The sequence below is a fragment of the Augochlora pura genome, chromosome 10, assembly GCF_028453695.1.
Source record: "Augochlora pura isolate Apur16 chromosome 10, APUR_v2.2.1, whole genome shotgun sequence".
Classification (NCBI taxonomy): Eukaryota; Metazoa; Arthropoda; class Insecta; order Hymenoptera; family Halictidae; genus Augochlora; species Augochlora pura.
In genome coordinates this window covers 5,668,834-5,690,422 of record NC_135781.1, presented here as the reverse complement: position 1 = coordinate 5,690,422, position 21,589 = coordinate 5,668,834, and the positions used below count along the sequence as shown (strand labels likewise).

The following is a 21,589-nucleotide window of genomic DNA, read 5'->3' as shown; positions in this document are numbered from 1 at the left end:
GACCGAAATGTTTAATATTCAAACGACGTTTCATATTTAACGTAAAACAAATAATATCGATTAATCCATGAATTTCTATGAATCGCTCGTTGATTTTGCCGCCAAGTTGCGATTTCGCCGCAGCGCGCGGCGATGCGTGGTCGGGCGGATCGCCGATGCGAATAAAACTAATTACGCTATTGTCGCCGTTGAACGGGAGCAAGCGATGCAGATGAGAATGACGTGGTCCCGGCCCGCGATCGGCAGCCGTGGTATCCGAAGCTCGCCCGGTCTGCGATCGTGGTACGCGGCCGAGGGTTACGTTTAGGGTCGCGGTCAAGACAGCAGACTGTCTCGATCCGGCTGTCCGATCCACGCTCGATCGAGGCCCGTGATCGCGTAATTGAAATTCCCTCCGGTTGAATGCGCATCCGGGCACGGTTAGCTGCCGTTTGCGGCCGTTCGCTTGCCGGCTGCCAGCCGAAGGGGGTAGTAGGTCCGACGCGAATATGTCTCGGTTCATTAGACCACGGGAATCGTGGTTCGCGCGTGCGATAACGCGGCAATTAGGGTTGGCTCGAGAACGCGACGCATGCTCGTACCCCGCGGTTTAATTAGGCTACGCGGAAATAATTGCGTTCGAGAGTGAACCATCGCGGCGTAGGGATCGCCGGCCGAGCCAACCGGCTTCGCCGATGATCCGATCGCAGTCGAGCATTTTCTACGGGGCCCTCGATCAACGCGCACCCGACGCGGCAATTACCGCTACCCGATTCGTTATCATCACTGTTGCTACCGTTATTATCATCGTTATGATGATGATTATCATTATCATTAGTATCATTATGATGATGATCATTATTGTTATCGTTAGTATCGTTATGATGATGACGATGATGATGATGATTATCATTATCATTAGTGTCATTATGATGATGATGATGTTGATGATTATCATTATTATTAGTGTCATTATGATGATGATGATGATGATGATGTTGATGATTATCATTATCATTAGTGTCATTATGATGATTGTCATTATCATTATTATCACTATGATGACGATTAACATTATCATTATTATCACTATGATGACGATTATCATTATCATTATTATCATTATGATGATGATTATCTTTATCATTATCATTAGTATCATTATGATGATGATGATGACTATCATTATCATTATTATCATATTAATGATGATTGTCATTATCATTATCATTATTATCACTATCACTATTATTATTATCGTTGTTCTTACTATTGTCATTGTTATTATCAGCGTTATTGTTACCGCTACCGCCGTGATTATTATTTCATTAATTACGTGAAAACACGGTCGCGCAGCGTTTCACGGAAATGTTTGATCACTTACTACGAGCAGCACCACGGTTTTACCGATCGGAAATAAAGGACTCGGGAAGTCCCGGTGTATTGTAATGATTATAGCTTCGCAATTTATCTTCGACTGTACGTGCTCGCTTTTAATTGCATGGAATTTCGAGCCTCGTTTCGCGCAGGAAACGACGAGCACCCCGTTCATCGAGCACGTTGTTTCGCGGCTTGTAGCGGACAGGAAAATTACACGGAATAGAGATGGCTGGAAACGGATGCGCGTTCGAGTTACGGTGAACAATGATTTCTCCGTTACAAGATTCCAATCGGCTTGCGGGTTTCCGATCAAGATATTAATGGACTAATTTTATTTTTTTTATTTATTTATTTATTTATTTATTTGTAGAAGGGTTAGATACTTTGGTACAAGAAGTTATAGATATCGATTTATATGGAACTGTTGTAGAAAGCCTGTTGCATTGCTGTTACTCTTGTAAGAATAAGAGAGAATGTGAATAAATTTTGCTTCCTCATAGCTGAACCTGATATTAAAGGCTAATCTATACATATATAAAATGTCATAACAGAAGAATTTATTAGCAATGAATAAAGGCTAATCAACGTAGCTGCGAAATAAATCATAGTGTAAGGGGTCTAAAGAATATTCCGTCGAGGCTACAGCATTTATCTTCATTGTGATGTCAAATGAAACGATCGCTATATCGTTTTATATTTGTTCATTTTTTCCAATTAGTACGCACTTTAATCTAACCTGCATACTTTTGCAGACCGATAAAATGTTTACTGTCCGCAAAGCTATTGAGACTGTATAGACGAATAGTCGCGATCATAACGGAACCTGTTACAATTTTCCAAAACTATCAAAATAAAAAAGTTTAGTAAAGCTACAGAAAAAACACGTACAAATCTCGGAGCAAAGATATCGAGGACAGGCTGTCCAAACAACGGAACGGTATTCCAAACGCGAGCGAGCTAAAGCCGCGCCCTCCGAGCCGGGGACATCTGTTGAGAAGCTGCCGCGAAACACGATCGGTGGCACGCTTCTCTTCGCCGGGTTCGTTTTCCACGAGTCGGTCCCCCTCGAGCCGATACGGCTGCGGCCGCAAATAAATTAGCCGCGTGTCCCCGAATTTACGACTTAATCACGATTTTTCGCTTTCGGTTTTGCTGGCGACTCGTTTCGCTCCCGAAGGGGCGTGAGCGTTCTTCGAAAACGGGCTGCGAGGAGGACGAAGGAGGGGGAGGCGAGGAGAAAAGCATAAGCGGAGGCCGGAGCAGACGCGGAAGAAAAAGGAGAAGGGGAGCGGATGGCTCGATCGCGGCATCGCGTTAAAATTTATGGCTGTTATTAATATTGCCGGTGGGCCGGGCCCGCCGGTCCATCCCAGCTCGTTAAGCTTCTCTCCTCTCCCGATCGGCCGGGCGCGACAACCAGAAGACACTCATCTTCGTCGCGAAGTACCAAGTTTGCTCTCGGCTGATAACTTTCCTGCCAGCCGACTCCTGCCGCCCGCCTCGCCCCGCCCCGCCCTCCTCGGCCACGGTTGCGGCTGGCTTATTTTCGGCTCTCTTGTCCGAGGAAGAAGAAACTCGTCGAGAATCCAGGGGGGTGCGAGGAGCGAGAGCAGGGGGAGGCGACGGCGGCGGCTGCTCGAGGGAGGATCAGAGGAAGTTCGAGAGGGCCCGGGAGCGGGAAGGTCATCGAGATGTTTCCGGGACTTTGTCGCGGAGGGTTCGCGCGACCCGCTGTCGCGGGGGCGGCGAATCGAAAGGGTGGATGAGGGGCGAGGGTGTCGAAAGGGTGGAAGGCGGCGCGATACACAAGTGAAACGTAAACGAACGCATTTTCCGGCGGCCTCACCTACGACGGTAATTACGATCGTCGTCGTCGTCGTCGTAGGCAACGTCGTCGCCGTCGGAGGCAACGTCGTCGACGTCGTCGTTCGGTAGTCGTCGTCGGCGTTCAAAGCCGGAGCACTTCAGACTTCCGTGTTTACGGAACGCGAGCGACAGCTTGACGGCTCCCTTTTTTCTTCCTTGTACGCGATTCCCTCTTCCCTGCGCCCTCCTCCCTCCGCGCCGCTCCCGCGCGCCGCTCTCCGTCGCTCCCTGCGGCTCCGGCGGAGCCCACGGGCCGCCCCTTGGCTCCGCTACGCTCGCCGGCAGCCTCACAATCCGCGCTTTGCCGGCAGAAATGCCTGCAGTAGGCAGCGGGGCTCGCCCTTTCCCTTCCACCTTCTCTTATCCCCTTACCTTTGCCCTCTTTATACCTTCTCTCACCCTCTAACCCGACCACCCACGCCCCTCCGCCTCCTGCGCCTCCTCCCTCTCGCCCTTTTTTCTTTCCTTCGCCGCCTCATCCCTTTTCCCGTTCCCTTTTCCCCATTTCCCTTTTCTCTTCTCGCCGTTTCTCGCCGCTAACCGTGCGCGCGGCCAAACGATGTTTTAACTCCGCGTGTATCGCGCGAAATAAATCCGACAGCCATCGAGAGAACCCGTTTCTCTCTTTCTCTCTCTCAGATTTCTGCCGGAGAAAGAGACAGAGGGCGTGTGTCACAGCGAAACCGAAATATCGGGCTTCGGTAGTCGGCTCGTTGATGCTCGTTTCAACAGCCTGTCGATGAGCCTCGCGAGCCGCTCGATCGCGACTGTCGATTCGCTGGTCGTCCGCCGTTGCCAGCGAGCTGACGGGACGACGCGAACTCGCGAAATTGAAAGACTTGCCAGCCCGAGTCAACCCTTCCCGGCGAGCTGTCATAGCGGTCGTCGCGCGAACGCCGGAAAAACTTTCGCGATCACTGTACTTTTCAATGAATTTACCTTCCGGTTCGACGGTAAGATATAATAGAAAAAAATTGTCTATTGTGGAACGAATGTTGTGTAACCAAGCACGTTTCTGGGGAAAGTATGGTAAAATGGCCATATGTGAAAATATCATCGAAAGACTAGTTTTAGTTTTATCGACAGTTAGCTGTGTTTAAATTGCTATGGTGGTTATGTCACGGTAAATATTTGATAATATATATTATTATGGATAGTATATAGTATAATAATCATAATAATAATATCTGTTACTATATATAAAAACAGAGAATATCAACTTGATTTCAAAAATTTAAAAAAAATTACAAGTGTGAAAAAGAAAATGGAAGAAATATACATAAGAAGAAATGGAAAATTTAAAGTTAACAGCACTAATGATAGCGAATATAAATTAAATGACAATATAAGCTAGTAACAATAACGTCAGCAGTAATAACAATTAATAATAGTAACTGTAAAAGGACGGTAAGAGACATAAAAATAAATAGCTGTCAGCGTCGATGCAAGATGAAAATGATTCATTAAAAACGTCAATATCGCTGCAGGTGCAGCTGGCGTTTAAACACAGTTTATTTGAACATTTTAAACAGTTGAATTAAATCGTAAAGATTCCGCGAGACTCGGGCAATGAACGTGGAATGAAAACACGAGAACAAAACAAACGTTCAAATGAACAGCAAACATTTCATTATCGGAGCAGCGTCGCATCGATTTTAACATAATCGAACGCCGCGTTATCTTTGGTTGCCCTGTTCCTACTTCGAGACACTTATTTGTATAAAGAATTTAGCGAACTGTGCGGCGCGTCGATCGCTCCTAATCGGCGAATAATTGCCAGAGAGAAGCGGAGAGGAAAGAGAGAATGGTAGAAGAGACGGTATAGAGAGGGAGAGAGAGAGAGAGAGAAGGGAGACGCAGGTCTTCTCTCCGACGAGCGGAACAGACCGGGGCGAAAGTGAGAAAGACGTTTTCGACGGAGGAAGCCGGTCTCGTAATTTTTCGATCGATAATTCGGTTCGTTCATTTGCTCGCTCGCTTGCTCTCTCAATCTCGTCTTTTCGTTCCATTAGTCGCGGTCGAAGGATGCTTCCGACCGTTTTACGGAGAATACTCGAGGCCTCTCTCCCTCGTCCCCCCGGCCCCTCCTCTTTTTATTCCGCGTCGAAGAAGCAGCAGCGATCGGGTCTCCGCGTTTCCACGAGTCGTTGCCGGGCAGAGCAGCCGCGTATTTTCGCAGTCACGGTAATTTTAAACGAGCCGCGCGTCGATCGATCGCAGACGGCCGTCGGTCGAATTTCCTGGTGCGTGCACGCCGCGAAAATCCCGGAGAAAACATCCCCCCTCCCCCCCCCCCCCCCCCCAGACGGGGCGGCAACCGATTCCCCAACGCGGAGGTTCGCGCGATCTTCGACGCGGAGCGCGCTGCCGCGATTCGTCGGCGGCGGTCGTCGATAAAATCGATATTTTTGCGTAGCGGCGCGGCGGCCGAAAATCCGCGCCGGAGCTCTCGGATTAATTAACGCGACGCGATAATTCGCAGTTAGTCGAGTTTGCTGACTTAACAAGCGCCGGGGCCCCGTTCCCGTCGAGCCGCGGGAGCGAACTTCCGGTCAAGGGTACAAGTAAACAACGAGCTTATCGCATTTGTTCGGGCACTCGTTAACCAAGAATTCATCGAACTTCGATCCTCGCGGCGAGTACCATCGAAACTTGTTTAAAAAAAAAAAAAAGAAAAAGAACGGTCGACCTCGTTCCGAGGAACGCCGCCGGCTGCGGATCGGCGACGGTGCATCTCGATAAAATATTTTCGGAGTCAAAACACCGCGATCGAGTCCGACGGTACGCGGAAGAGCTCGACCGCGGCGCGGCTCGCTCGGCGACACTAGAGAAGTTCTTGTCGGGGCCGGGGCCGTGGAAACATTCTCCGGAACTTTTTCCAAGCAAATTCGCAAAAATAAAAAGCCGCGGCTTTCGGAGCAGAGGTCCCGTTTAATTGGATCCATCGCGATTATTGTTATTAAATCCGCAAGGGTTGGAACACTCGTTAATTTGTGCCCCCTCCCTGGCCGGATAGGATTTTTCTTCAAGTATTCTCGAAACGTTCGCGCGCGGGCCGCCTTATAAACGAGATTACCGTGGCACCTGAAATATGGCGGTGGGCGGGGGTGCGCGCCCCGACGGAACCACCCTTCCGCGAGGACACGATCCTTCCATCTTCGGCCACTCCTCGTCGTTACTTTCCTTTTTTTCCCCTCCCCCCTCTTCCACCTCCGGTTCCTTTTCGTTTTACACGCCTCGCCGTCCTCTTTCGCCGAAGAGCAACGCAGATTAATTGTTTCCTCTCGCTCCGTCGGGAACGTGACCTTGCCCCCCCCCCCCCCCCCCCCTCCGCTCCCCCTCCCCTCCCCTCCCCCCCCCCCCCTTCTCTGATACTCTTTCCGTCCTGTTCGCCCCCGGCATAAATCTCTGTTCCGGCCACGGGGACCGCCATCGATCATGTCCTCTAATTGATCGATCGCCGAGATCGCGGGCATCGCGAGGGCCGCTCCACCGAAAGCCTCTGCTACCTTGTACCGTGGCGCCCACTGGGGCCACCCCAAAATTCTCCGTTTCAACACCTTTCGTGTAATTGGAAGACGTACTGTAATTATATGTTTATTAGGTCTTAATCAATTCTTAATAATTCTTTTTTTTACATGGTGTTGATTTAGTACGGTTTAGAAAGATAAATACAATTTAGCACGGTACAGAATTTATTTGATTTAAATTTTAAGGAAAATTATTTCCATTTAACAGAGTTTTTTAATTATGATCTGGGCAGTAGCACTTTTCTATGTGTGTATTTATATCATTTCTTTTTTTAAACGGTTCATTTTGGAACGTACATGTCGCGTAACAATAGAATTTGGTGTACTAATGTTACACGACAAAAGTATGCAAAATACAGGTTATGTATGCTCTTTTTCAACAAGTTTTGCGATCATCTTCAATTTCGACAATATAGTAACACTATTACAAATATATAATATATAGTATTAATATATATTAATATATTAATTTATAATGTTATATATAATATAATAATAAAAATTAAATATATAATATATCAATATATAAAATTATATATAATATAATAATAAAAATTAAATATATAATATATCAATATATAAAATTATATATAATATAATAATAAAAATTAAATATATAATATATCAACATATAAAATTATTACTATTATTATTACCATTGTTATTGTCACTATTACGATATAAAACATACGCAATTACTACGACAATATTTTTCTACAAACTTAATTAATTTAGTCCTCCGTAGACATATTCTTCCCCCGCGCATAATTCCTATAGAACGGGATCCGAACGCGTACATAAATAAATATGTTTAAAAGCTTTCCGAAAACGCATTTACATCTCGCAAACGTACGCAAAATTCGGGACGACGAGCTATAGGAGGAACGCATTAACGATTATTAGAGTTTTCATCGAATTTGACGGTGGCACGAAGGGGGAGAAAAACGCGCGAACGATGCGCTGGTTTCCACCGAGTAGTAAAGAAACACGCGGGCGAATTTACTGCGGAACCTAATAGCGGCCGCATTATCGGAGATTCCTCCGCATTGAACGGCATCGGTGGCTGCTTGTTTTTCACCGCGTTGCTTCTTTTTCCATCGCGCGTTGCTTGTTTTTCCATTCCCCAGCCCCCCCCCCCCCCCTCCCCGCCCCGCGTTGCTTGTTTTTTCGCCGGGCGGGCGCGCGTTGCTTGTTTTTTTCCGGCCGCGAAAATTGAAAGCGCGCTTCCCCGTGAAAGAATCCCGCGCGCCACCGGAACAACTTCGACTCGAATAAAATGCGGCGGCGGTTCCCGCGGACCGGTAAATCACGGCGCGGAACGAGCCGCGGCGAGGCGAGACGCCCGCGCGTCGCGGCGCCGCGTGCCCGGCCCACCGAAGAATTATCGCGACAACCAAGCGCCGGATATCTTTCTCCCTCTGCGGGGCACGCGAGCGCGTACATCTTCCTCCGTTATCCACGGTTTCCGTTGTTTTCCACGCGGTCCTTTTTTCTCCGCCGCTTCGCGGCACACGGCGGAGCATCGGGTCCGAAAACACGGTCGAAATACGATTTTTCGAATCCTCTGCGGTAGGACAAATTCGCGTCTGAGCTATTGGGACATGCGAACAACGACGTATCATCGGTATTGGTTCTTTTATTTCTGTACACTTTTGTTTGCACGGCGTTGTTACGTATCGAAAGTGAAGGCTTTTGTGGTTGCCGTTTTTGTGTTTCACTGTTTCTGAAGTATTGCACGGTTATTAGAAGACTGGCGATTTTTATGCAAGATGAAAGTTGTGTTTAGTTATTGCAAGAAGACGGTGCTTGAATTTTATTTATTTTTCAGGTACGTCGATGAGGTTAATAGAATGTAATCAAGTCTTTAAATTCTTTAAATCACAACTTTAGTCAGGATTTTTAATTTCGATCGACTCAGTGTACTCATAGGTTTAGACGGTTATAAATTTATAGTCTTCAATAATTTTCGCCTTTTTACTATTCGTTTGTGTCAAATTATTCGAGGTAGTGTAAAATATTTATTTGAATAGTTCTTAATTTTGTTTCGAGTTTCTTTTACTATTTTAAATAATTTTTAACGACCTTACAGTAGTTTTGAATGATTTTTATATACTTTTTAATTTAATATCTGTTGACACTTTTTAATACTTTTAAATACTTTTTAATACTTTTTAACACTTTTTAATAATGTAACATAAGTTCCTCCCGACCAACCAATTTTTCTCATTTTTCAAAGTTTAAAATTCTTCTCGCTGCATAAAAATACAATAAATATATAAGCACGTCAAAGTCCATTGAACTATATACAAATAATATCTAGAACCTTATAATAACATATTCTATCTTTTTGCAGCTATTCTTTCAAAGATAAAATGCTGTAGATAATATATTAGATACGTTTTGGGAACGCCGAGCGAGAAATCTAATTCCGGCGCGGCGAAATCATGCGAGCCCTCTGCCGCGCGTCGTCCCAGACAGGATCCGGTTCGCGAGCCGGTCGCGGGCCATCGTCCCCGAGGAATTCTTCCCGAAGTCCCCCGGGGAATCTTTTTTTGCCACGGCCCCGGTTGTTTCTTTTTCGTCGCGTTCGCCCCGACCGGCGAAATTGGGTTAAACTCGCCGAGTTCCCTTTAAACGGGGAAGAGGTCAGCCACGAGTTTTCCCCGCCGACAATCTCCTTCGACTTTTCGATCCATTTCCGGGATTGGCGCGGCCGGGCCGGGAGTTACAAACTGGAAAGTTGACAGAATTTAATCTGTCCACAGTCGACTTGGATAGATCCGCGTCGGCCTGTTAAACTTTCAAAAATTCGGATAAAAAGACGCGACCCCTTTTTTGTGCAGCTCCGCTCTGATTGATCGCGATGCATAGGACGCGTTACGCGCGAGCCGAGAGGCTTTCTCTGTTACGTATAAATAAATGCTGGACACTAAATAAATATTGGAACGTCGGACGATGATTACTCTATTCGCTCGTCCAGCTGTGACATCGGCACCGGCGCCGCCGCTCGTTCATATCAATTGTCCGGCATGTATTTTTCACAACCGTTGGTTACAACGGTCTCGCGTTATACCGATCTTTTGAAAAAATAAATCCGCGCGACGGATGCTTGCTGCAGGGATCCGTTCCTCGCGACAGGTCCATTTAGCTATCCGGATAATCCCGACGTTTTAAACAATTCGGGCGTCGCACAATGGTCCGCGACCATTCGCTTCCCGCGGCTGAAATTATTTTAGCTTTGTTCCAAGGTTTGCCATTATGGCATTGTAGACCGTCGCGTTCGCCTCGACGCCAGCTAGGATATTATAAACATGTGCGTTATCGTTTTAAAAATGGAGGCCGGTATTTTTTGAAAAAAAACGAAATTTTTGTTCCAAGTTCTTATATTTTCATATATTTTATTTTATGTATTTTAATATTTTATTTCAGGATTTGTTTATCATTTAATATTTTATTCTTTTAATGTGTAGGAAAGTGAGTATCGAAACATTGGTCTGGCTCGCTAAAGTACGGGAAGGGGTTAAAGCACTGATTGTTTTCTGTGGGGGTAGGAGGTTGGAACAAATAGTGAACACACTTTATTATTAACTCAACAATACTAAAAAAGTGTTTATTCTAAATTTTGAATACACGTGGCAACCGTTACAAAGTTCTGGGGACGACTCCGATTCTTCTTCTTCTCCATCCCTTCCTTGACTCCCACATCGTCCTACTGTCCTACCATCTAGCGGTCTCAAAAAAAGGAAACACAATAATAAAATACATTAAACAAAAATGATAAAAACAATCTCCCACATTTTCTTCAGCACAGTTATTTAAAACTAAGAAAAACGTATACACAGAAATCACACGCGATGTGCATATTTCTGGCGCGAGCTTTCGTTCAATGACGGTACTTCGGCGGACGACACTGCCGTAGCGAAAGGGTTCGAGAGAAAGACTGAATCTCGAAAGACTGAATTTCGAGCAGAAATTATTTCTCGCATCTTTTTTTTTTTTTTTTTTTTTTTATTAGTTATTTATTGTCGCATCAACCACTGGTGGGTTATTAACGACATAAAGGGATTACAGTTCATTGTACATTTTGATTTCTTTTAAATATTTGAGTAAATTATTGATTGCTTTGGGGCTCTTTAGGTTGTCGTTTAAGATTGGTTTAATGTTGTTCTGTAGCCTGAATCTATTGAATTTGTTTGTCCGAAACGTTGTGAAAAGTGGTGTCGGATCGATGCGCCCGACGATACCGCCGCTCGAAACCGCGGTGCACGCGACGCGCGGCCTCGGATCCGCGGCGGCGGCGGCGGGCGATTGCCACCCCGCGCGGCTCGGCGCGAGTGGAAAGCGGAGATCGAGACGCTGTCGGCGAACAGCTGGCGGTTGCACGCGTATTTGCCGTCGGAGGAAACTTTTCAAAAGGTTTAAAGGCTAGAACCTTTGAAAGGATTTGAAAGGGCGGTGTGTAGACGAGAGAGAAAGCGAGAAAGAGAGAGACAGAGAATGCTAAAGTTGGAGAGAGTGAGAGAGAGAGAGAGAGAGAGAGAGAGAGAGGGGAGGGAGAAGGGTCGCGGAAGGCGAGGGTGGAAGCGTGGCTGTGGAGGCGGCGGCGGCGGTGCGTGTCACAGTTTACGGGAGCGTCGCGGCTCCGATAGAGCGATAGGGCGGGCACACGGCCTCCGTCTCGTTAATTTTCGCCTTTCGGAGAAAGGCGGCTGCCTGGTTGTCGGGAGGGGGATGGGGAGGGGAGGGTGTTCCGTTCGTTCGTTAGCCGACCGACGCGAATAATGCGGATTCCTATAAACTCGTCACGCACCGCGGCCGGTATCGATAGAAGAATGTCCTTTAATTAATGCTCGGCTCGCGCGCGCGGCGCGACGCGAATGCCGGGCGCTACGCCGCCCGCGCCGCCCTCTTTCACCCGCGCGCGCGTTTCGGCTCTCTTCTTCTCTCTTTCCTTCCTTTTTTTCTTTTTTTTTTTTCCCGCGCGTCGCCGACGTCGTTCGAGGGCGCGTTTTTTAGAGACGATCGAGCTCTCCGCTCCGAACCCGAGAGAAAAAAGCGAGAGTAGTAGTAGGAGTAGGAGGAGGGGGGGAGGGAGAGAGACTGTTGTTCCACCCTTCTCTCGGAAGACCGGAACGACCACCTCCCCCCGCCTAACGGAATCGTCGTTCGATTCCGAGCGAACGAGCACCGCCGGGTTACGCGCGGATTTTTACGGAGCCCGGCCGTGCTCCTGCGAAGAACTTTCTTCGTTCCACCCCGTTCAACGGGGAGGAGATTGCCGATGCTTCCTTTCGGCCGCAAGGTAACTTACCCTCGGTGCGATCCAGTGAGTCGCGAAAGTGCCGGCGAATGCGGCGGCGTTGCTCCCGAGACCGATGCCGGTCGAGAGCTACCTACGAAAATGGTGGTCGATGGCGAGAGAGAGAGAGAGAGAGAGAGAGAGAGAGATTCGGTGCTCGCCGGGAAGGATTTTTATTTAGGCGATTCGGCGAGACGCGCGACGAGCTGGTACGCCCTTCACTGGCATCGTTTTATCGTCCCGCTCTTCCCTCGATCCGGACTCACCATTCCGCGATTTTCTACGCGATTTTCCACGATATTTCTGTCGCTGGACTAGCCGAAAATATCTTACTAGCCGCGACTTAACACTTATCTCTTTCAGCCAGAAAATTTCAGGATATAAATATTATCGGAAATAAATAAAGATCGTATGGCACAGAAATGTTGTCGCGTTTTCAATTAAACAAAATTGGCATCTTTTTCTTGAAGGCATATAAAAACATAAATAAGTAATAACTCAATCGAATTTGTTGTTATAGAATTAGACTTAAATACTCCCACCGTGCCACGTGGGTTTAGGAATGAAATATGAAAAGTTGATTGCAAAATTCTACACGCATCCCTTGATTTTAACAGGTTTCTCTTACAAGCAATGAGGTTACGAATACTTACGGGACTGACTGTAGATGAGGTGGCAAAATGCGTCACAGTGTCATAGTTCAAAGGGCCGGATAGATTGGAAAGGTAGGATGCGTGTGGTTTCGTCATAGATTCGTCACATTTCCATGGACTGGGCGCAGCCTCGGTCTGCGATTGTGCCGAAAGTAGAGAATCGAGCGAACGTAGGAAGCATGGGCCACCGTCGCGTCACTTTCTCCTCGTCGTGCATTCTTCTCCTTTGAAAAGCTATTTATGACGAAATAATTCAGTTGTTTTTCCTCTCCGTTCGCAACGACCCAGAAGAAGATGTTCGTCGTCGACGATGAGAAAAAGCGGGCGGCTCTCGGCAACCGTTGAACCGCGTTCGAGCGTAACGAGAACGGAGAGAGAGGCCACTCTTCGGGGGACACAGAGAGACAGGGAGACTGGGTTCGTGTAAAACAGTTGCCGTTTAAAACCGTAAATAGCGTAACGAGCCTCGTCTCGGGATCGTAGAGGAGAAGAACGCGATGAATATCATTTGTAATTCCGTTAATGGAACGCGCAGCGAAATTCGTCCCAGAATCGTCAAAGAGGGCCCGCGCGCAAGCCCAACTCGCATTTAAATGTCACTCGAGGACCTCGTCTCTCTCTCCCTCTCTTTCTCTCTCTTTCTTTTTCTCTCTCCCCTCTCGACGTTCCTCTTTGCATTCTCGCCAATTGACCTCGTCTATTAACCGGAGCCAAGGCGGACGTTTCCAATGGACCGACTCGGCTGCGACCGCTGGGTCCCCTGCGACCCGTCTTACCAGCCCAAGCTCAATCACGGCGAATCAAATCCTTTTTATGCAACGTTTCCTCGTTTTCATTGGAGTCGCGTGTTTGCCGCGCTTCGTCCGTTGGCCTTTCCTTCGATCATTCATTTCATTCAATTTATTTATTTGACGGAAAGAAGTTTATTCGTTACAAGTGTGTTATGAATATTATGTGCAATGAGATCCTTTAAAGATGGGGCAGTAAAATAGATAAGGGTGATGCAAAGTAAAGAAAAAGAATGAAATATTATGGAAAAATTGGAAAAGGAAGCGAAATAATGATTTCGAATACATTTAAAGATTGAATTAAAATTATTAGATATAATTAAGTTCTAAGGATCTGTAAAAAATACTGTAAAAAATTTGATCTATGGAGGTATTTATTTATTTATTATTATTGCCTTAAACCATACAAAACTTATACGGACGATTATGATTTTATATATTATACACAATAGTTATTATTGGAAATTAATAATTGAATTCTTAAGTTATATTTCATTATAAAGTGATACATAATTTAAAGGCAGTTAATATCAGATTCAGCTAGGGAGGGGCTACGACAAAATGGTGCACAGTACTTACGCTTAAGACATAAATCAACAGGGTGTGATACAGCATTCGCAGGGGTGCAGATCCGAGGAACGGGTTTATACCGTGCAAACTATATTCTAAACAGATTAGTCATAAAAGTGGAAAATTACATACTGTACCGAATATTACTGGTATAATTATTTTCAAAAGAAATACAACAATATTTAATAGCGCCTCAGACTCTCCACTCGAGTATAAAGGGTTAAAATGACTTCCGGAACTACGATTCTAATCCACTCATATAAACAGGAATATTTACACTGCGCATTAAACACCGGCTAATCACGTATATATTACATATTTTACATATACCACACTTTATATTATAAAACAAAATTCAGACTTTTCCAACCTAATTAAATAGATATTTTTGATGTATTAGGTTGGAAACTATGAAACGGGCGTTTTTGTATAGTTCGTGCTCAGTTGCGGCGCCCGTTTCATAGTTTCCAACCTAGTATATTAAAAATATCTATTTAATTAGATTGGAAACTATGAAACGGGCGTTTCTGTTTAGTCTGTGCTCAGCTGCTGCGCCCGTTTCATAGTTTCCAACCTAATACATAAAAGATATCTATTTAACGAACATATATCCATTGTTGTAAAATGACACGACAGAGTCGAGAACCTTAAAACATGCCAACAAAAGCTGTCGCGCAGACAATACCGACGGTTTCGCATTAAGATAGGACTATAGTCAATGCGATAGCCAGTCATAGGGGTGGTTTGTCCTGAATCGAGTCTCGCGATTAAAACAAAACGTAGAAACTCGCCGAACGGGGGGGGGGGAATCGTAGGGTTGGCAACTGATAAAATTTCTTCGCGTTCGGCCCGAGCCCGGTAATCGCAATAATCGCGACAAAGACGTTCGCCGCGCGGCGCAATATAGCCGGAGACAATTTGCTGGTCTCGCTCGGGACAGAAGTTGGCTGGTATAAGCCGGCGAGGGCTGGGGCGAAGCTTCGCAGCACCTGGTTCAAAATAAACGGAGACATTGCGGTCTCGGGAGTTAATACCCGGCGCTGCACGGAAGCGACCGGGGGCGCACCGTTTCCCGCAATAACCGTGTTCGCCGCGATCTTTTGTCATTAGCGGGCCAGAGCGAGCTGAAGCGAGCCAGAGGAGCGGGGACGAGTGCGGGCAGTTCCGTCGGCCTCTCTCGCCTTGTCCCGGTTCTTGCCTCGTCTCCCCGCGTGTTTGCTCTGCCATTCTGCCCCCTCCCCCCCTGCCCCCTCCCCCCCCCCGCCTTCTCGCTCGCTCCTGCGCCCCGAGCCTTCGAGAATCCCGAGCGCCCCGGCCTTCGAGCGATTCGCCGAGGGAGACAGAGGGAGAGAGGGAGGGAGGGGGGAGATCGAGAGGGTTCCGCCTTATCTCGTCAACAAACGTTGTAACGCTTCAAACGATTACGCACGCAAAGATTCCTCCTGAACGGACGGCGCAGCGTGAAAAGAACAGAGAATGGAGCCGACTGCTCTAATTACGGGACGCTAACGAATCGAGGGGCGGCCCCTTGTGTTCGCTGCGAGACGAACCAGACCCGTCTCTTCGCCGACAAAGATTGTCCTGCGGCCTGTGTCTCGGCCCGTCGAAATCGCGCGCAAGGAGCTCTCTACGTGGCGGAGAGACTTCGCCCGGACTCGATAGAGAAGATTCAACGTGGACCTCGGATCGTCTAAGTCGCGTTTCCGACTTGCTGAGATTACGCGGTTTAAAGGTCTGTCCGTTTATACTGTGCTCCGGACAGTCGCCGATAATGCGGACACTTATGCCATTGAAACAATCAACGGAACAGATGGGGGGCCACACGGTGATATGTTTTATTTGGATTGTTGTTACGATCGGACATGATGATTGACATGTTATTTGTGGGAGAGGTATCAATAAATTTCGGAAACATTTAATTTTTATAAATGAGGTTATAATATCTGAACCCTGTAAAATTCTGAAAATAAATAGTGTTATCAGTTTTAAAAATGTTAAATGTTTCTTAAAATATTAGTCTTTTAAAGTTTTAAAGTTTAAATTCTTTGTTAGACGTAAGGGAAGTTTGATTTATAAACGAAGACAGTGCATTAACCCTTTACCGTACTTCGACGTGTCCATCACGTGATGGGAAGTATTAGTAATAACTTATTATGGACGTTATGGACGTTATTCTGTTATTTAAAATTGTAATGAAATTCTAATTTCTTAGAATTAATATTTAAGCATTTAAGCAAATTTAGGCATGGCATAAATATTATTTTTCTGTCTTTTCTAAGAAATGATTGCAATTGAAAAATTTCTAATCGTAGTAACTCCTTCATAAAGTATATGCAGTAGTATATATTTTACAGTATATTAGCAGTAATAGTATATTAGGCTAGTTTTCTAATTTTTTCTCTTCACTGGCAGGAGAGCAAGAAAGAGCAAAAAAGGAATAAAAAGAATAAAAGAAAATACTATGTAATATAAAATACCTATTCACAAGATACAAGAATCGTAAACAAGGTCCAAATACCAAGACTGCAAAGCTAAAATAAACAAATTGAAAATAAAACCGAACTATTATTATTAACTAATATTCAACGAAATATACCATAGATCCTTATCCGAGATTCGCAATCAATGTCACTGTCCTTCAAGACGCGGCGATCTTCACCCTATCTGACCGATGTCGTTGCTGATTGCAGGTGAACGGGCAAGACGTTTCGAATTCCAGTCACGAAGATGCGGTGCGTTGCTTTCAGTCGGCTCAGGAGCCGATCATCGTGGAGGTGCTGCGACGACAGCCGGCTGGCCAAGGGCAGCGATCAACGTGGAAGGATCAGCCCGCGGAGAAGAACGAGGCCGAGGAGAAGACGACGGAGCCGAGCAAACGCGAGCCGGCAACCCCCGTGTCGCCCACTCTGGTGTCGACCGCGGTCCAGACCGACTGGGCTGGCTTCATCGAGGAGGAGGAACTGCTACCGGAGCCTAGCGGCGTCGACGAGCAGACCAACGATAGTTTCGAAGACTTCCTCGCGCACGATATCGACTTCGAGGTAAAATCCCCACGTAATTAAAGCGGTTTAATTAATTAAAATAAAGCTAAAAAATTCATATTTATCATAGGGGATGACATTAGACCTCTTTCGCATTCGAAAAATCACAGTCGAATTCATTTTCCTCGAATACATTGCAATAAAAATATATTTTCAAAATTGGTCAGATAATTAATGTCACCCAGATATGGGTGACGCGTGCAATAAAATTGGCTTCTGGGACCGGAATCCTTGAAAGTGCCGTGGCAGTCAACGTGTTAACTGTTCTCGAAGTGACGGATGCTGAGGATCGATACAACGAAACTCCAATTCAAGCACATACTAACGCGTACATACCGTGCGCTCGCGCGCGCGCAGGGGTACTTACAAGATCGGTTCGGTCTAGTTCTCGCGAAAGTTTACAGGGTCAGAAGTGCCTCCGGCGAATGGCGGATTCTAATCGCTTCGATCCCGAGATTCGGGATTACCGCGTCGAACGTCGCTCGAGGAATCGATTTGCTCCGCGCGCGGGCATGTCTCGCGTCTTGTGGGAGTTCGATTCACTTTGCGTTGATACGGCGACTGTAAAGCCCGTTCTAGGCGTCGATATTTCCTTTTCTTAAATATAGAAATAATGTCAGAAATAATGTCAAAAATAATTAGTACAAAATAATAGTAAGTAAAATATAATAACCAGTGGAGAATAATGGCAAGTAGAAAATGTACCTGCGAATTCTAGAGTACGGAAGAGAAACCGCATGGTATTGTTTATTCATTTAGTTGTTTATTTAGGAACGGATTTAACCTACCATACCCCTTATAACCCTTTTATAACCCTAAATATGGACGACATTCGTTCTAAAAGTAAATCCTTCAAATCTATTCACACTAAGAAATATAATAGTCGAAGTTTATATAAAGCCACTTGATATTTTAAATCTATTCTTTATTTTTAAGTATTTATTATTAAACTCATTATTACATTCATTATTAATATGAAGAACAATATTGTTTACTCGCGCTACTTTAAAAATATACTATTTAATATCAGTTAAACAGGCGTTGTATTTAAACAGAATTTTGATAAAATATCAGAACACCTGCGAAAGCTATCTAAAGTTTAAAGCAAAACTTGAAACATTGAAACAAAAGATAAATATTAAATTAATATACGACGGTCTAGAGAAAGTGGTACAAGATGAGATAATGATGGCGAACATTCGTTCTGACCCTGACGGTACATGAAACAATTCAGCTTACGGAAAAATCGACGGTCGCATGGTCGTAGTTTCGAGTTCGGAGGTGCGTTGAACGATGAATAAAACCGATGTCCACGTAAACGTTCTGTTCGCAGGAAGTGACGCTGCGGAAGGCGGGCAGCGCGGAGAAACTGGGGCTGACGGTCTGCTACAGCTCCGGGTCCGGCAGCGAGGACGCAGACACGGAAGTTTATATCTCGGAAATAGTTCCTGAAAGTCTCGCGGCGCGCGACGGCCGGCTGCGGGAAGGCGACCAAATCCTGAGGGTGAGTTCGCCCGGTGAATTTATTGCCGCGCCGACCCCGGGACCGCGCCGGGCCAGATATGAGAAACTCCGCCCGCGCGGCGGAACAACGCGAAATGAAACTCCGCCGCCCCGAAACGCCACTAATCTTTCCCCGTTTCCCGGCGCCGCGCTCGGCTCAACCGCGCCCTCCCCTCTCCGTGTCGCCCTCCCCCCCGGTCATCCAACGGATTATCATTTAGAGCGTAAGAAATTCGGAAGTAGCAGCCGTCATCGACGTCGACGAGAATCGAACGACCGGGCGCTGATTCGATTACCAAGCGCGGGAGAGAGCGAGAGCCGGCTCGTCGCGTTTCCCGCGCCCACGATTCCCTTCCGACCTGCTACCCTTCTAATCTCGTTAGGCGGATTGTAATTACGGACAAAGTGGTCGACTTAAGGGAAATCGGATGGAAGAACCCGGGCGGCGACCGCGTCCCGTTCCCCGGGATTTCTTCCCTCGATATCCCGTCTTTGCAAAACCCCCGTCAACTTCTTCCGGGTGAGGTCGCGCCGGGTACGGACACCGACGCCGACGCGTCTGCCTGCACAGAGGACTCTCGAATCTCCTTTACCCGGCGTCGACGTTCCGGCCGATATGCCGAAATACAGTAGCGTCTGGACTAAACGTCGCGCGGAATTGAAAGTGGACCCCGAGCGTGGACGAGGCGCGATCATTCGAGCCACGCGGCTTATTTTCATGCGAGGTGTCTTGGAAGTCATTTGTAATAGAGAGTCAGGTCTTCCTCGGATCATTTGAAGGAGCTTTTTCCTTAGCGCAATTGTAATCCGAAGCTTCGTTTATGAGTTATTAGTGAAAAACAATGACCAATCAGCGACGAGATCTGCTGGCGCTAACAGCCGAGTGCTTCTCTCATTGGTTACTGTTAATAACTCGTTAAAACTAAATTCAGGCGAGATTATGTCGAAAGGAATTATCAGTGAATTTAAATATGAGTTGTGAATTTAATAAAATAAAATTAATTACATATTAAATATTAAGTAATTAAATGTAATCGAAAATATTTCGTGTTTGGTTTTATCGTACCGAGAAATATTTGTTCAAACTATACCAAGCTTAGCCTCATTTCAATCAGAAAGCTATCGGCAATACATTGACAAACAATTCCGTTTTAAAATGTTAAAATTCAAAAAGTTATGTCTTCCGGAACTTCGAATCGTAGCGGCGCGTTGTCGGAAATCGACAAATTACAGGACCGTGGCAACGGCGCCGCGTCATTCGCGGCGGAGTAGAATTGTGACATTTAGGGAGACATTACCGTACGGAAGCGGCGCGATATTCTCGAAATCTTTCGCCTGAAACGACCACCTGGCCCCAACCGTTCGGTCGCTAAACGATCGCGTTCCCATTTTTTCTATTCAAGCGTCGATCGGCGGACGGTGAAGTTCCCGGAGCATCGCAGATGGAGACGGCGATCGAGTGGCCTGTTTAAAGCAGTTCGGCACGCGAGCTGTCGAATCGCTCCGCGGATCCATTATTCCCGCGAGATTTCGTTGAAACCGTGAAGAGAATCGAAGGGGGGTAGGGGGGGGGGGGGGGGGGGGAGAGGGGGGACGACGACCCGACTCTCGAATTCCGTTTCGATCGATTGAAAATACGTTGGTGCACGCCGCGCGCGACACTACGGAGGGGTGCGACACGATCCTCATTCTCTCTCTCTTTCTCTGTCCGTTTCAGGTAAACGGGAAGGACGTGGCGAACAAAGAGCAGACCGAGAACCTATTCGCCGAAACGAAGAATGCGGTGACCATTCTCGTCAGCCGGTGTCTCTTCCAGGTGAGCTCTTTCACTCGAGACTCTAGCTAGCCTCTACTAGGTGAGATTATCTCGCCGCAGTCTGGACTAAACACGATCCTCGAATCGTTTTTCAGGACGACGAGTTCGACGACAGGCGCACCTACTGCCAGGTGAGTCCCTACACCCTACAAACTTCGACGGTCCCCTGACCCCCCCTACTTTCCTGGAAACGTTCGACCTATTTGAAAACAGTTTACGCGCCGGCCCTTGGATATGTATTTATCTTCGTTTTGAATCGGACTGTACGATCTACGGCTGTGAAAATTCTTTAAACCGAGTATTAGTAGACGCAAACGTCACGGTTGTTATAGTACATCTTATTCTACCTACAGTGGGGAGCCATACTTTTAAAATGGTGAATGACATGAATTTCTTGTAAGTATTAGAGGCGTTCACTGTACAATAACTAAAATATTTTTTTTCTTAAATTTGAATATTATTTCGAATAAAAACATATAAAGAAATTGTCATTCTTTCATTCTTTTATCTTAGTCTATAAAGATAAATTTTAAAATATCTTTTATACTTCTTGGTAAACATCCCCTGGATATATAGATAAATAAAATTATTATTACTATTATAGTAATACAAACAAAATTATTAAAATACTATTTGGAATAAACCGTATCAAGAAACTGTCATTCTTTCATTTTTTTATCTTAGTCTATAAAGATAATTTTAAAAATGCATTTGGTACTTCTTGGTAAACATCCTCTAAATATATAGATAAATCAAATTATTATTACTATTATAGCAAGATCGGGACGAACAATTAAACCGCGTTACTCGAGCTGTTTTATTAAATTCTTAAATAGCCTGGCAATTTTTTCTCTGATCTGACATTTTAATTCCGACACGGTTTCATCGGTCGATTCTCGATCCATTTCCGCGATAACACAATATCCGCAATTATCCGTCGGTCTCGCAGAGATATAAGATTTAATGGACGGACAAAGTAAGAGGACGCGCGAATAAAGAGCGAACGGAGCGGCTCTTATTAGGATAGCGTAATTGAGTATAAAGCGACTGATAGGCTGATTGGCGCAAAGTGCTAGAAAGTATGGCAGCGCGGAACGGGGGCTGGCAGAGAGAAATGGGAGAGAGAGAGAGACGCGACGAGGGAAGAACAGAGAGACAGGGATA

General features: G+C 46.0%; 1 protein-coding gene across 1 annotated transcript in view; it reads left to right on the top strand.

Annotated features, from left to right (window-relative positions):
• Window positions 1-21,589, top strand: part of Slip1 (SLo interacting protein 1) — a 152,888-nt gene that overhangs the window by 128,192 nt on the left and 3,107 nt on the right. The window contains exons 2-5 of the mRNA XM_078192772.1: window positions 16,756-17,106; window positions 18,440-18,610; window positions 20,327-20,425; window positions 20,521-20,556. Of these exons, the coding sequence (XP_078048898.1) occupies window positions 16,756-17,106; window positions 18,440-18,610; window positions 20,327-20,425; window positions 20,521-20,556 (657 nt within the window). The remainder of the gene's footprint in view (window positions 1-16,755; window positions 17,107-18,439; window positions 18,611-20,326; window positions 20,426-20,520; window positions 20,557-21,589) is intronic.